Source organism: Macrotis lagotis, chromosome 5 (genome assembly GCF_037893015.1).
Source record: "Macrotis lagotis isolate mMagLag1 chromosome 5, bilby.v1.9.chrom.fasta, whole genome shotgun sequence".
In the NCBI taxonomy this organism is placed as follows: domain Eukaryota; kingdom Metazoa; phylum Chordata; class Mammalia; order Peramelemorphia; family Peramelidae; genus Macrotis; species Macrotis lagotis.
Window position 1 is genome coordinate 227,399,304 of NC_133662.1, and position 15,661 is coordinate 227,414,964.

At 39.8% G+C, this 15,661-nt stretch overlaps 1 protein-coding gene across 4 annotated transcripts in view; it reads right to left on the minus strand.

Moving 5' to 3' along the window:
• Positions 1-15,661, minus strand: part of RNF115 (ring finger protein 115) — an 85,736-nt gene that overhangs the window by 20,996 nt on the left and 49,079 nt on the right. For all 4 annotated transcript variants that reach the window (XR_012468711.1, XM_074188627.1, XM_074188625.1 and 1 more), the window contains 4 exons: positions 12,223-12,434; positions 2,867-2,938; positions 2,384-2,456; positions 1,568-1,661 (listed from right to left, as the gene is read on the minus strand). Coding sequence is in view for 3 of the 4 variants with exons in the window: in XM_074188627.1 (XP_074044728.1) it covers positions 1,568-1,661; positions 2,384-2,456; positions 2,867-2,938; positions 12,223-12,434 (451 nt within the window). In the remaining variant the exon portion in view is untranslated. The remainder of the gene's footprint in view (positions 1-1,567; positions 1,662-2,383; positions 2,457-2,866; positions 2,939-12,222; positions 12,435-15,661) is intronic.

Sequence of the window (15,661 nt, forward strand, 5' to 3'; positions counted from 1 at the left end):
ATGTCTCTCCCTCGCTCCTCTTTCTGTCTCTCAATCTCTCTCTCTCTCTCTCTCTTACACACACACACACACACACACACACACACACACACACACACACAGACACAGTATCCTAGTTCACCTCTTTGACACCAATCTCACTCCCACTCCAATCAATCCTAAGCTTCCTAAAATAAAATGTTCATATTACTTCCCCATACTCTGCCACTTAGAGGCCTTTTTACTCTGATTCCAAACTTGACATGATTCAAGGTGTACTTTATCTTCCTTACCAGAAGAAGTCTCATCATAAACTCCCCTATTTCTATTTTTTTTTTTTTAGGTTTTTGCAAGGCAAACGGGGTTAAGTGGCTTGCCCAAGGCCACACAGCTAGGTTAATTATTAAGTGCCTGAGACCCGACTCCAAGGCGGTGCTTTATCCACTACACCACCTAGCCGCCCCTCCCCTATTTCTATTAATTGATACATCCAGGCCCTAAACTTTTCCCTTTCAAATCTACTTGATATGCTGACAACAGATCTATTGTTTCTTTCTTTAAAATGTCTAATATATATTACCAATTTATTGTTATTGCCACCTTGCTAATCCTTTCAGATAATTAACTCTTCCCCTTTAAATCATCCTACTCAAGGGTATCAGCACTGTCTTCCCTAAAGTCAGGTTTCACCTTGTCTGAGTCAAGACTCCCTACTATAGCCTATCTTAGTCATTAAGCACAAGCTGAGGGAGGCTAGGTGGCGCAGTGGATAGAGCACTGGCCATGGAGCCAGGAGTACCTGAGTGCAAAGCTGACCTCAGACACCTAATAATTACCTAGCTGTGTGGCCTTGGGCAAGCCACTTAACCCCACTGCCTTGCAAAAAAAAAAAACAAACAAACAAACCTAAAATATTAAAAAAAAAATTAAGCACAAGCTGTCCTGCCTGGCCATCAAAACCTTCCATAATCTATTTATTCAAACTTATTTCTGTTTCTCAGTACACAACCCCTGCCAGTTCCTTCACACCATTCCTCTCCTCCATCACACTCACTCTCTCTTGTGACTTGTTCCTGTTAGCTCCCTTGCCTCTCTCAGTCTTCAAGATTTATTAGCTCGAAGCTCACCATCTCCTTTAAGTCTTTTCTGACTATTCCAATACATTCCCATCTCCAAAAGATTGCCTCATCTTTGCTCTCCTGATACATCTGTACTGAACTATATGGTACTGGTTATATTTAAATTGATATTAAATTATTTCACATGATTTCCAGCTAGATTTCAGACTTCCTGATAGAATGTACCATCTCTTAAGTTATCTGGGTTCCCCCAGATAAAGTGCTATCAAAGTGTTTTAATAAGCACATAGCAAGCAGATACTCAACAAACTGCTCATTAATCAGAACACTGAAGGGAAAGTCATTCTCTACATCTCTCCCTACCTAAGACCAACATAAATATATAGAACTGGTGGGGAACTATGAAGATATTAGCCTTATCATATAGAGTCCAAAGATTCTAATACAGGAAGGTGAAAAATCTTAATAGCAAAATGAAAAGAAGACAACAAAAAAGAAAATTAACTCACCAACTTGTTCCTGAGTTACTGTCACTGTTGGAAGAGATGTAATCTTTTCTTTATCAGCTGGGGGAGGCCCAGTGTTTTCCAACTGTCCTAAGAGCTGCAAAAGAAAAATGTAGACAACTTAACACTTAAATAGAAGGTAGCTGATACAGCAGAAGATGTCAGGAGGTATGGAGGGGGACATATTATCTGCTTTGACCTCTATAGTACTTGTGAGAAATTTGAGTCCCCCCTGGCTCTGGAGACTCTTAGGTTTGTTGAGATCACATCAGTTAATATAAGGAGCTTGTCATTCATTGCTCAGTTGAGACACCACTGAAGCAAAATTTGACCATATGGTAACTTTAAAAGGAGAGAGAAGAGTAAAATATTGATGATGTTATAAACAAGATGACAGGCTACTTGACAGCAACAGCCACTGACTAGCAAACCTCACTTACCAGTACTTGGAAAGAAGTTGGTAGCAAAGGAAAAGGAGAAATGGAACAAGGGTCCCCTGATGTGACAATCTACAAAGTCATTCATCTAAACACTCTCTCTCTCTCTCTCTCTCTCTCTCTCTCTCTCTCTGCTTGCTACTACAGAACTCCCCTCACTGGGGTTTAAACATCATCTTCCAGAAAATCCCTTAAACTCCAAGGGTTTCCAGATACAATGCACCACAACTATTTTTTATCAAATGGAAACTCAAATTCAGGCACTGGGAGAAGTAGTAGGTGGTGGTGACTGCAGACTCAAAGCAATGCTGAAAAAGAGGAAGGGAAACCTGGGACCCAGGGAACACAAAGAATAGACATCCTCCCAAAGGCAACTCCTCACCTGGGTAACAATGGCATCAAGCCCCGCCTGACCCCAGGCATAATCCCCTGGATTGGAGTGCAGCATCCCACTCCTGCAGATGGGATGAGACAAACAGCATTAGGAGGGGTCACCTCTCCAAGCCTCAGGAAGAACGGGCAAAGGGACCCCATTCTGGGGAGTCATTGCTCCTCCAAAAACAGTCAGAAAAGAATTCCTCAAATTGTGTAAGTGAAATCAGATGAGTAGAAATGGTTTTCATTTCTAAAGATTCACTCTCTACACTAAATTGAGCTAAAAAAAAGAAAAAAAAAAGCAATTCATTGTATGTGAGATAGAAGTCATCAGAGCAAAAACCAAAAACCAAAACCAAACCCACCCACCTACATGCCAGTCCCATTCTAGTTGTGCCCAGATGGCTGCTCTCTTCACCATGAGTGATATATACAGCAGCAAAAATGGCACCTCTGAACCTAACAGAGCAAGAGGCAGGGAGTCACTTACCATGAAAAAGGGTGGGGGGAGCCAGGAATTGCTGAATTTGCAAAGAATCCTGCAAAGATCTGTTGTATTATTCTGTTAGAAAAGAAGGGGGAAAGTACATATAGTAAAAAAAAAAAAAGCAAGAGAATGAAGATAACCCCTCTTCTACAACCTAATAGAGCAGAAAAAAATGATAGGAGTGAACCTAATAGGTCCTCCCAAACAACAGCTTTCCACTAAAACCACTACTTAAATAGTAGTTTAAACAGCAAAAAAAAGGCAGAGTATTTCATCAGAAATTCATCTGGGAACCATTGGCATTGCTGTAGTGGTTGACTTCCTCTAAAACTGATACAAAGCAAGATCATCAGCCATTATAGTCACTGCAGAGGAAGTGCCAAGCTCTCCGAGGCTGGCCAAAATCCAACTGTGGTCATCCTTGAGTGTCCTATCACCCCAGAATGACCCTTGCAGCTTCAATCCAATTGCTCTTCTTAGCACTACTGGATATTTTCCTATGTCAGCCTCAGGTCTGGCTGGCTTCACTCTGACCACAGGGTCATACTATCATTGCCTGTATAATCCATTAAAAGAGGCTTATAGTCACCTTTAAGATGACAAGTTTCTTTGGCTTTCAAAGAACCCCAATTATTCTCATTCACCTAACCAATGGAAAGTCCCTTAGATTTTCTTATCAAGTTGTACTTTACAAATGGTGATTATTATATGACATCCACTCCCCATTGCCTGATCTAAGATACTCAGCTGATTATCTGAAATCTCATCAGTGTGCTGAGTGACTCATTTTTTGAGTCAAAGACTCAATTCCCTCAACCAACTTCCCTTCAGAACTGGAGGGCTAGGGCAGTAGAGCACTCAACTTCTCCCTAAGTCATCCTTTCTAGAGGCCAGGGCCTGGGCTTTCAAGGCCACCATTCTGTTTTCCTGCTGCTCTGCTTGGGTTCATCTTTTCAGAATAAGATGCCAGGGAGGCAGAACATCATCTGGCACACAGTAGGTACTTAATTATATTTCTATTGAATTGAATAGACAATGTAATGTCACATGTTAGGATTTCTGTTAAAAATACCTATAAGAGAAGAAAAAAATAGATTAATCAAGATTTTCAAATTTCATATCCTGGGAGGTTGGAGACCCCCCGGAATCAGTTAAGTCTCTCATTTTTGTCTCGGTCTTCTCAACACTCAGCACTGGGGTCTGGCTGACAAGGAATTCTTGATAAATGCTTGTGGATTAATGGAAGCATATGTTGACACAGAGGCGGATTCCCAGACTGGAAAGCATCAGAGTAAGGAAAGGGGTTTTCTTCTGATGATCGTTTTCTGCCAGAAAGCACAGTTTCATTTCACAAGTCACGGGCCAAGGCTGATTAGTCTACACTATCAAAAATATAAAAGCTTACCTCATCAGTGAAGTCCAGAAATACAGGAATAATAATAGCAGGCCTTTATGAAGTACTAAGAATTGCAAAATGCTCTACATATATCATTACAATGCATTCATGGTTATCATATATAAGGGAAATGAAAACTACAGTTCTTAAAAAAAAAGCATAAACACGTTTCCTGTCACTATAATTTGAAATCCAATTCCACAACTAGTTCAGCTCCCAGGCCCCAACATGCCAGAATGGTACAGAATACAACATGGCAGGGGACCACAAGCCTTTCCATCTTAAACCACTCTGGGAAGTCTTCAAGTATAGCTTTTTTATATCTGCCATTCAAATGTAAGGGAGCTTTATCTGGGGAGAAGCTCATCAGCATAAAGCTATTTACCATACCAAAGCAACTCATAAATCTATACACCCAGGTTCTCTTTGTTGCAATAAAAATAGTGGAAAATAGCAGAAAACATTATATAAGTGTGACTATCATTCATGAACATGAATATGGCTTTCTAAATTCAATTTCAGAAAGTTGAAACCATTGTGCCTTAGGATGATTTCAGAGAAACCTAAGAAGGTTTGTATGAACTGGTTTGGCATGAACAGAATCAGGAGAAGAATTTGTAACATGTAATAATGTAAACACAAAACAAATATGGAAAGCACAAGAACTCTGATCAATGCAATGACCAATGGTTCCAAAGGAATACTAATCTCAGAGCCAGGTAGGTGATGGACTCAAGAGGCAGCATAAGACATACATTTTTTCAATGGGGATTTGATTTGCTTAACTAGGCAAATTTACTACAAAGGTTTTGTTTTTCTTTTAAATTAGGTGAATTGAATGGGAAGTCAAGAAAACAAATGGGACGGAGTCAAGATGGTGACAGGAGAAGAGCCTCTCCTAAGTGTTCTCTCCATAATATTTCAAAAATCTTAAAATTATGCCTCTAAACTTTTGAGAGAAGAACCCACAGAAAGATCCAATGAGGAAATTCTCCAGACCAAGGTAACCTGGAAAATAGTGGAAAGGCTCTGCTCCACGGGATTTGAGGGGCAGCCTGCCAGAGTGAAGAAACTTCAGACTCCCAGAGGCATCCCCAGGGCGCCCAGGAGGCATGGCTTACCACAGCAGGGGCAGTTTCCTGACCTATACCCCAGGGAGCACCAGGCACAACTTGAAGGATCAGTGAGGGACCTCTGCAAGAAGGAGCCCTCAGGTGCCCACGGAAACCCAGGCCCTCAGGGCGGTTATGGCAGTTGGCGAGGTCAGAGCAGTGGTAGCAGTGGTGGCAGCTGCAGCAGCCTAGGTCCAGGAAATGGAAGCAGGCATGCAGGCAGCAAGTAGTAGCCTCCGGGCAACTGAGCCCTGAGTGCTCAGCCCACCAAAGGTAGGGGAGACTTCTGAGGTTTGTCCTCTACATGGAACAGGACTCTGGGGTTCTGACCACATTCAGATCCTGATTGCAGTCTAGGCCCCCCATAGGGGGGCCACCCCCCACACACCTTAGCCCTGCTGCAGAGGGGTGCACTTGTGGTCATTCACAAACCAAGAGGTCTGTGATCCTTGGGGGGGGGTGTCCCAATAATACTCAAAATCTCAGGAAGTACCTCAAAACCAGGCACAGGGTGGAGAATGAGTAAACAAAGAAAAAAGAGGAACGCTATTGAGAAATACATTGTCTATGATGCCAAAAACAATCAAAATACTCAATCTGAAGATAAGGAAGTCCAAGCTTCTGCATCTAAAGACTCCAAGAAAAATGGAAGTTGGGCTCAGGCCATGACAGAGCTCAAAAAAGATTTTGAAAACTAAGTAAAGGAGAAAGAAAAAAAATTGGGAAAAGAAATGAGAGAGATGCAGGAAAAACATGAAAATGAAGTCAGCAGCTTAGTCAAGAGATCCAAAAAAATGCTGAAGAAAATTACATGCTAAAAATCAGCATAGGTTAAATGGATAAAACAGTTCAAAAAAGTTACTGAGGAGAAGAATGCTTTAAAAAGCAGAATTGGCCAGATGGAAAAGGAGATAAGAAAGCTCTCTGAGGAAAACAAATCCTTCAGATGTATAATGGAGCTAAAGGAAGCTAATGACTTTAACAAGAAGTCAAGACACAATACTTCAACAACAAAAGAATGAAAAAAACAACTGATCTGGAAAACAAATTCAGTTAGGATAATTTAAAAATTATTTGGATACCTGAAAGTCTTGATCAAGAAAAAAGCCTTGATCTCATTTTTTTATTTTAGGTTTTTGCAAAGCAAACAGGGTTAAGTGTCTTGCCCAAGGACATACAGCTAGGTAATTAGTAAGTGTCTGAGACTGGATTTGAACCCAGGTACTTCTGACTCCAGGGCTGGTGCTTTATCCACTATGCCACCTAGCCGCCCCTTCTTGATCTCATTTTTAAAGAATTCCTACAGGAAAACTGCCCAGATATCCTAGAAGCATAGGACAAAATAGAAATTGAGAGAATCCAAAGATCTCCCCCAGAAAGAGATCCCCAAAAAAAACAACCCCCAGGAATATTATAACCAAGTTCCAGAACTCCCAAGTCAAAGAAAAAAATAGTACAAGCAGCCAGAAGGAAACAATTCAAATATCATGGAGCTGCAGTCAGTATCACACAGGACTTAGCAGCACCAAATTAAGGGCTCGCAGGACTTGGAATATAATATTCTGGAAAGAAAAATAACTTGGAATGCAACTGAGAATCAACTACCCAGCAAAACTGAACATCCTCTTCCAAGGGAAAAGATGGACTTCCAATGAACCAGGGGAATTTCAATTATTCCTGTTGAAACAACCAGAGCTGAACAGAAAGTTTGACCTTCAAATACAGGACTAAGGTGAAGCATAGAGAGCAAAGAAGGGTAAAATATGAGGGACTTAATGATGATGAACTGCATGTATTCCTGCATAGAAAAATGATACTGATAATACTCATATGAAACCTCTCATTTAATAGAATAGGTAGAAGGAGCTTTTATAGATGAAGCACAGGAAGAGAGCAGAATTTGCAGATATATTATAAAAATGAAGTCAATGGCTAAAAGGGAAATGTACTGGAAGTAAGAGAAAGGAGAGGTGGAATAAGCTAAGATATTTCATATAAAAGATTTTTTATTGCAATGAGCTATTGCAATGATATGGAAGGGGGGAGATGAGGGGGAATGAGGGAACCTTTGACAGCATATACACTCAATGGGGTATAGACATCTAGAGTAAAAAGGAGAAAAGGGGGAGGGGGGAATGTGGGTGATGGAGGAGTGAGTGGATTGTGGGGGAGAGTGGTCAGATATAACACATTTTCTTTTTTACTTCTTGCAAGGGGCTGGGATTGGGTGGTCTGTCCTGGACCACTGGGCTGGGTGGTTGCTGGGTCTCAGGGGTGTATGTATGTGGACTTGGGGCCTCTTGGCCCCAGGGCCGGTGATCAGTCAGCTGCACCACTCAGGTACCCTACAGCACATTTTAGAAGAGGGACAGAGTGAAAGGAGAGAGAAAATATAGTATATCGTAGTGGGGAGGTATGGATGGAGGGAATTGCAATCAGCAGTGGCAATGGTGGAAAAATTATGGAAGTAGCTTTTGTGATGGACATCATAAAGAATGGACTTATCACCCAAGACAGAGCTGGTGGTGTCAGAACACAGACTGAAGCACATTTTTTTCTCTTTCTTTTATTTCTCATGAGGGTCTATATTTTTTAGGGAGAGGGGGTATTACGTTTACTCTTAAACAAGAATATTTTAGTAACATATAAAAAAATCACTTGTACAAAAATTAAAAAGAAAACAAATGTTTATTAAATGAAAAAGAAAGTAAAAAGATGTAACAAAACCCTGATCCATGCAATGATCAGTCATGATTCCTCAGGACCAATGATTACGTATACTATCTACTTCCTTACAGAATTGCAATGGATCCAAGAGGAATAATGGAAGATTTTTGAATCTGACCAATTTAGGGATTTCTTTTGCTTGACTATGCATATTTGTTACAATGTTTTTTCCTTAATGTAAAGAGAAAATAAATGCTTATTAATATTTTAAAATAACTTTAAAAAATTTTAAAAGGTAATTTACTAAAAACAGAAGAATTATAATCTACAACCATAGAAGTGGTACCTGCCTACCCACAGTGATAAAATAAAAAAATCCTAGGAGAATTCTATTGGATGAAGTATCTACTAAGTTCCCCATATGAATAGCACTGTTTTCTTGAAAAAGAAAAGGGAGTGTCAATACGGAACACTTTTCTTTTGTGGAAAAAATGTAATGAGGCTTCACACAGTGGCTAGGCTTGACCTAAGAAGTTTTTTATACAGCCATCTATTTATGAGGCAAGGATTTTAGAAAATAAAGAGCTTTGAAAACTTGAATTCCATCTATTTGTTCACTCAGACAGTAACATAGATTTAGATACGTCAAGAACCTCAAAAAAGCACTTTCATTTTATAGATAAGGAAGCTAAAAGGTTAACTGAGTCACCCAATAACCCCCAGCTAACAAGAGGCAAACCAGGGACATGGAGCCAGGGCCTGGAACTCTAACAAGAGGCAGACCTGGGATATGGAGTCAGGGCCTGGAAGTCTTTCCCAAGCTCTTTCCCATGCAAAGATGACCCAGGTCACATCACAGTTTTCAGCTATTTGTCCAGGACAATGAACCAATCTGTTATTTTTTCTCTGTTATTTGGCATTAATTAAATCTAACACAAAATATTTTGATATTAGAGGGTTGTTTTTTTAAGCAGAACTTTATCTTCAATTTCAAGAAAAAGTATCCTTACTAGAAATTATCAGAAAGGAGCATCTGAATGCCTCTAGGACTCCATTTCCCTGAAGAATTCGTTCTCAATTTTCACAATACTGAGACTAACCAGACAAGCCCATTTAAGAATAATTTTAAAAAAATCTTCCCCACTTGCTCTATCACTTAGGCTGTCCTTCTGCAATATAAGAGGAGTCGTCACTGTTTAAGCAGCCAAGTGGTGCAGTGGATATAGTACCTGGTCTACAGTAAGGAAGACTCCCTGGGCAAGTCACTTCACCCTGTTTTCCTCAGTTTCCTCATCAGTCAATGATTTGGAGAAAGAGATAGCAAATCACCCCAAATGCAGTCACAGAGAGTCAGACATGATTAAAACAACTGAACAATTGTTTAAACAAATGTTTAAAAGTATAAATAGAAGTACTCTACTCATAGAGTAGAAAGAAACTTGAAGTCAGGAAGATCTCGGTTCAAATTCTGTCTTTGACAATTACTAGCTGTGTGACCCCAGGCAAACCACAACCTCTCTGAGCTATAGTTTTCTCTTCTGGAAATTGGGAAAGTACTAAACAATTAGAAGGGTCTATATGAAAGCAGTACTAATAATGCAACAGCAGAAAAATAAACAAGGGACCAGTTGGAACCTTAATGTCTTCAAAACGTAATAAAGGAGTAAAATAAGAGAAACAGTGGACCTGGAAGTGGACTAGATTTGTTCTAAGTGTTTCAAGAAAGGAATGAGAAGGGAAGGAGGGTCAAAACAGGAATCAAGATGAAGGGAGTAGAACTTTATCACTCTCTAATTGAGCTGTGAGAAACAGAACATACAAAATGGAGAAAGGGAGAAAGGAATACAGGCAATCATCAGATGAAGCTCTCTCCTACTCAAATCAATCAATTCATCAATGTACATTTATTAAGTACCCACTGTGGGCCAGGAACTGTGCCTACAGAAGCAAAATGAAGCAAAAGACAGTTACTTCCCTCAAGACCCTTACAGTCTAATGGGTGAAGACAGCATTCAACATTCAAATATATACTTACAAAGCAAACTAGACAAGACAAATAGAAAAATAAACAGAGAGAAGGCACTCAAATTAAGAGGTGCTGGGGGGGGGAGGCTTCCAGCTTCCAATAATTATTTGATTGAACCAGACAAAAGAGGGTTTTACTTAATCATTCACACACACACAAACACACATAGAAATAGATATATACAGATACATAAATACACACACACATACACACACACACGCTCAGAGAGGGAAATAAGCAAGAATCAGAAAAATGGGGCAGAATGTATAGGGAGATAAATATAAGGAAGAAAATAATAGAAAGAAAATAAGTTTCCTGATTCTGAAATGGGAATTAATGGGAAAAAAATGGGGGACAAAAGGAAGGCAAAGCAAAGAACTGGTGTGTTCATCAACTGGGAATGGCTAAACAAACTGCAGTATAAAAACTACTACATCACAAGAAATGATGAAAGAATTTTTGAGAATCCTGGGAAGAAGTGAGGCAAATGTAAGCAAGTAGATCTAGGAGAATAATTTATGCATGAACAATATTGTAAAGAAAAACTTCACAGAAATACCTAAGAACTATAATCACAACAATATTCAACTTTATGTTCAAATGATCTATAATGAAACATGTTACCCACCTCCTAAGAAAGAGACATTATGTACATTATTGAATATGGCTACAACGTGAATATTTTGTTTGACTATACTTATTAAACAAAGCAAAATTCTAATGATTTCTTTAATCTACTAAATTACAATTAGTGAATGTCTTCAAATAGAAAGCCAACTATATTCCCCTTCAATTGCTCAAGAAATAAATATATGCTGAATTCATGTCAAATGCAAAATTTAAGAGGTGAGATCAAAGTTGAATAAAACTCAATCTTCAGAAATTTTTACCTACTAAGACACTTTGGTAGAACTGGATTGGGATGATGGTCCAACTGAAAAAAGGAGACTAAAATCTGTACTGACAGGCCTCCACATAGAAGGAAATATGGAACCCCAGAAAAGAAAGAGTTTCAATGATACTGAGAAAGAGAAAGGTGAGCAGAAAGGTAACATAATTAAGCATATTAAAAATATTGCTGTTATTCAGTCATGCTTGATTCTTCATGAATAGGGATTCATTGCAAAGATACTGGAGTGGTGGGGGCAGCTAGGTGGTGCAATGGATAGAGCACTGGCTCTAGGATCAGGAGGACTTGAGTTCAGATCCAGTCTCAGATACTCAATAATTGCCTAGCTATGTGATCTTGGGCAAGTCACTTAAATAAATAAATGTTTTTTTGGTTTCAAACGGTCCCTCAAAAAAATAAAATAAAAAAATTGCCTTAAATAAAAAAATTTTTTAGAAGATACTGCAATGCTTTGCCACTTCCTTCTCCAACTCATTGTACAGATAGAAAATTGAGGCAAAAAGGGAGAAGTGACTTGTCCAGGGCCCACAGCTGGCAAGTAAGTGTCTAAGGCTGGATTTAAACTCAGGTTTTCCTGACTCCAGATCCAGTGCTCTATCCACTGAACCATTTGCTGCCCATTAAAAGTTGATAACTAAACTGTCTTCACTGAAGCATCAAACACAATATGTAAAAAGTGAAAAGTGAAGATTCAAAAGTAAAATCACTTTTCTCTTAGTAATAAAAACTCAAGGAAAAAAATTGTTGGTCAATGAATTACAGTGGAAATATGCTTGGGAAAAAAAAGATGTGGGTTCAAATCTCAGCTCAGCCACTTACTACCTATGTGTTCTCTGGCAAGTCATTTTCAACCCTCTAGGTCTCAATTTGCTCCCCAATAAAACAAGGAGGGGAATCTAGGTCCTGAGTAAGTCCTTCTCTAGCTCTAAATGTATGATCAAAAGGATTGTTTTGACATCCTGAAGTCCAATCTTCCTAGGGAATGGAACGAAATTATCTTTGTAAAGCCTGTGGCACCATGGAAGACCTCTCCCTTGCTATACTAATGTTAGTGCTGACCCACACCCATGCTGAGGGTCCAGTTCATGCAGGACACTGGTCATGCAGACAGCAAATGCATCCTTCTTAATGGACATATGTATATGAATGTTGTCATTTCTCACAAAGATTGACAAAGTCTAAAATATATTGCCTGGAAAACAAAAAATTCAAAACTGTTTTTAAAATATTTTTGAATTAGATACTTACCCTTCAATTGCTGGGGACCTATCAGGTCTAGAGCTCCCCCGGGATCGATATCTCCTTGTCATTGGCAGTCTAGGTGGCCTGCTGGGGCCCCAAAGATCTGCATGGGTTTGATGACCTCGCTCATTGTCTCGAATATCTTGATCCAGTGAACTGCTACTCAGAAATGGTCTAAAGTCTGGGAAAAACATTGTGTGGTCCAAATGGTCCCAGAGCTGGTGAAAGTCAGACACAGAGAACAAGGAATTAGACAAAAAACAACCTGATAATGTTCCAACTTTAGCAGATATACAAAGGACTGTATCCAATTTCTTCCCAATTTCATGCAAAAGCAGTTGTCTTCAAAAGCTGATTTCATACACATGAAAACTACTAACTAAAGTTCATTCAAGAGCCAAGACCATAACTGCACCAATTTCTTTTCTAATATTTTCTAATATTCCTCTTAACCAGCCTCATTCTTAGGATTTAATATAAGCTAGAGGTGATAAGACTGGTTACATATTCACCTAACCACTGAGGATTAAACCTGTGGAATTCCCCTCTATTATAAGAGCTGAAAATTTTCTTCTTCCTCCTTTCTCAAATACCAAAGGAATTTCCATTGTAAAGTTTCTGTTTCTAAATGTTTTTATTAAAAGAATTTTTAATAAGTATATATTTTCTAAATAGGTTTTTTAAACACATACATACTATATGTAAAAAGGAAGGACATTTCATAATGAATCTTATATGAAAGAAAAATCAATCTGGAAATTATTTAAATCTTAGATGGTTTGCCAGACATTTTTTTAGGTTCTACAGAAACTTCATTTAGGAGGGGGGTGGAGCCAAGATGGTGGCAGGAGAACAGCCTTTCTTAGAAGTTCTCTCCAAAACATTTCAAAACCTTAAAATTATGACTCTAACTAAATTTTCAAGAGACAGAATCCACAGAAAGATCCAGTGAGGCAATTCTCCAGCCCAAGGTAACCTGGAAAATAGTAGGAAGGCTCTGTTCCATGGGGTTGGAGGGGCATCAGTGGGCCAGTTCAGCCTTCTGGGGACAGATCCAGGGTGCCTGGATCCCTGGGAGTCCCAGCTTCTGACAGCAGAAGCAGTTTCCTGACCTGCCACCCCAGGGAGCACCAAGCACAACTTGGAAGATCAGCAGGGAGACCTCTGCCAAAGCAAGCACAAAGCCCAGGCCAGTATGGTGGCCATCCTCAGTGCAGCTGCAGCCCTCAGCAGCCCAGGTCCCAGGAAACGGAAGCTGATCTGTGGAGCTACCCAGCAGGAGCCACCCAGTAGCTACTTTCAGAACACTCAACCCACAGGAGGTAAGGGAGTAGAGGGAGATTGTAAAGGTCTATCCTCTGTCCCTGGGACATGACTGTGGCGCTTTGTTCAAATTCAGATCCTGGTTGCAGTCCAGGAGCCCCTATTGCCACCCACAGACCAAAGCACAGGCAGGAGAGCAGTCAGAGCTTCACATACTGAGGTCCTTGTGGAGGTGCCCCAATAATTCTCAAAAGCTCAGGAAGTACCCCAAAACCAGGGCACAGACTGGGGAAATGAGTAAACGGAAAAAAAAAGGAACTTGACTACAGACAATTACTTTGGTCCTATGAAGGATCAAACCACACACTCTGAAGATAAAAAAGTCTAAGCTTCTGCATCTAAAGACTCCAAGAAATATAGAAGTTGGGCTGAGGCTATGACCGAGCTCAAAAAAAAAAAAAAAAAGATTCTGAAAATCAAGTAAGGGAGACAAAAGAAAACCGGGAAGAGAAATGAGAGAGATGGGGGGGGGGGGGGGGGGGGACATGAAAACAAAGTCAGCAACTTTAGTCAAGGCGATCCAAAAGAAGACTGAAGAAAATAACATGTTAAAAACCTAGCATAGGTCAAATGGATAAAACAGTTCAAAAAGTTAATGAGAAAAAGAATGCTTTAAAAAGCAAAATTGGGGGGCAGCTAGGTGGTGCAGTGGGTAGAGCACCGGCCCTGGAGTCAGGAGTACCTGAGTTCAAATCCGGTCTCAGACACTGAATAATGACCTAGCTGTGTGGCCTTGGGCAAGCCACTTAATCCCACTGACTGGAAAAAAAAAACTAAAAAAAAAAAGTAGAAGTGGCCAAATGGAAAAGGAGATAAGAAAGCTCTCTGAGGAAAACAAATCCCTCAGATGTAGAATGGAGCTAAGGGAAACTGATGACTTTGTAAGAAATCAAGACACAACAATTCAACACCAAAAGAATGAAAAACTAGAAGAAAATGTGAAATCTCATTGAAAATACAAATGATCTGGAAAACAAATTCAGTTAAGATAATTTAAAAATTATTCGGATAGCTGAAAGTCATGATCAGGAAAAGAGCTTTGACTTCATTTTAAAAGAATTTCTACAGGAAAATTGCCCAGATATCCTAGAAGCAGAGGGCAAAACAGAAATTGAGAGAATCCAATGATCTCCTCCAGAAAGAGATTAAAAAGAACACCTCCAGGAATATTATAGCCAAGTTCCAGAACTCCCAAGTCAAAGAGAAAATATTATAAGCAGCCAGAAGGAAACAATTCAAATATCATGGAGCTACAGTCAGGATCACACAGGATTTAACAGCATCTACAATAAGGTCTTGTAGGGCTTGGAATATAATATTCCAGAAGGGAAAAGAGCTTGGAATGCAACCGAGAATCAACTACCCAGCAAAACTGAACATCTTCCAAGAGAAAAGATGGACTTTCAATGAAACAGGGGAATTTCAAATGTTCCTCTTGAAACAACCAGAGCTGAATATTAAGTCTGATCTTCAAGTACATGACTCAGATGAAGCATAGAGAGGGTAGATGAGAAGGATAAATTATGAGGGACTTAATGATGATGAACTGCATGTATTCCTGCATGGAAAGATGATGCTGATAATACTCATATGAACCATCTCATTTAATAGAGCAGGTAAAAGGAGCTCTCATAGATGAGGTACAAGAGAGAGCTGAATTTGAAGGTATAATATACTGTAAAAATCGAGTCAATGGGTGAAAGGGAAATGTACTGGGAATAAGAGAAAGGAGAGGTAGAATAGGCTAAGATATTTCATGTACAAGAATCAAGAAATAGCTTTTGCAATGGTATGGAAGGGGGAAGGTGAGGGGGAATGAGGGAGTCTTCATTCTCATTGGAAATGACTTAGAGAGGAAACAGCATACACACTCAAGGATAGAAATCTAGAAGAAAAAAGAGAGAATGGGGATGGGGGAGGGGAGGGGGGATGGGGGTGATAAAGAAGAGGGTGATCATAGGAGTGAATAATCAGATATAACACATTTTACTTTTTGCAAGGTGGTGGGATTGGGTGGCCTGTTGAGGACCATGGGGTCAGGTGGTTGCTGGGTCTCTGGGGTGGGATGTAAGCTTGGGGCCTCTAGGCCCCAGGATTGGTACTCTGTCTGCTATGCCACTTG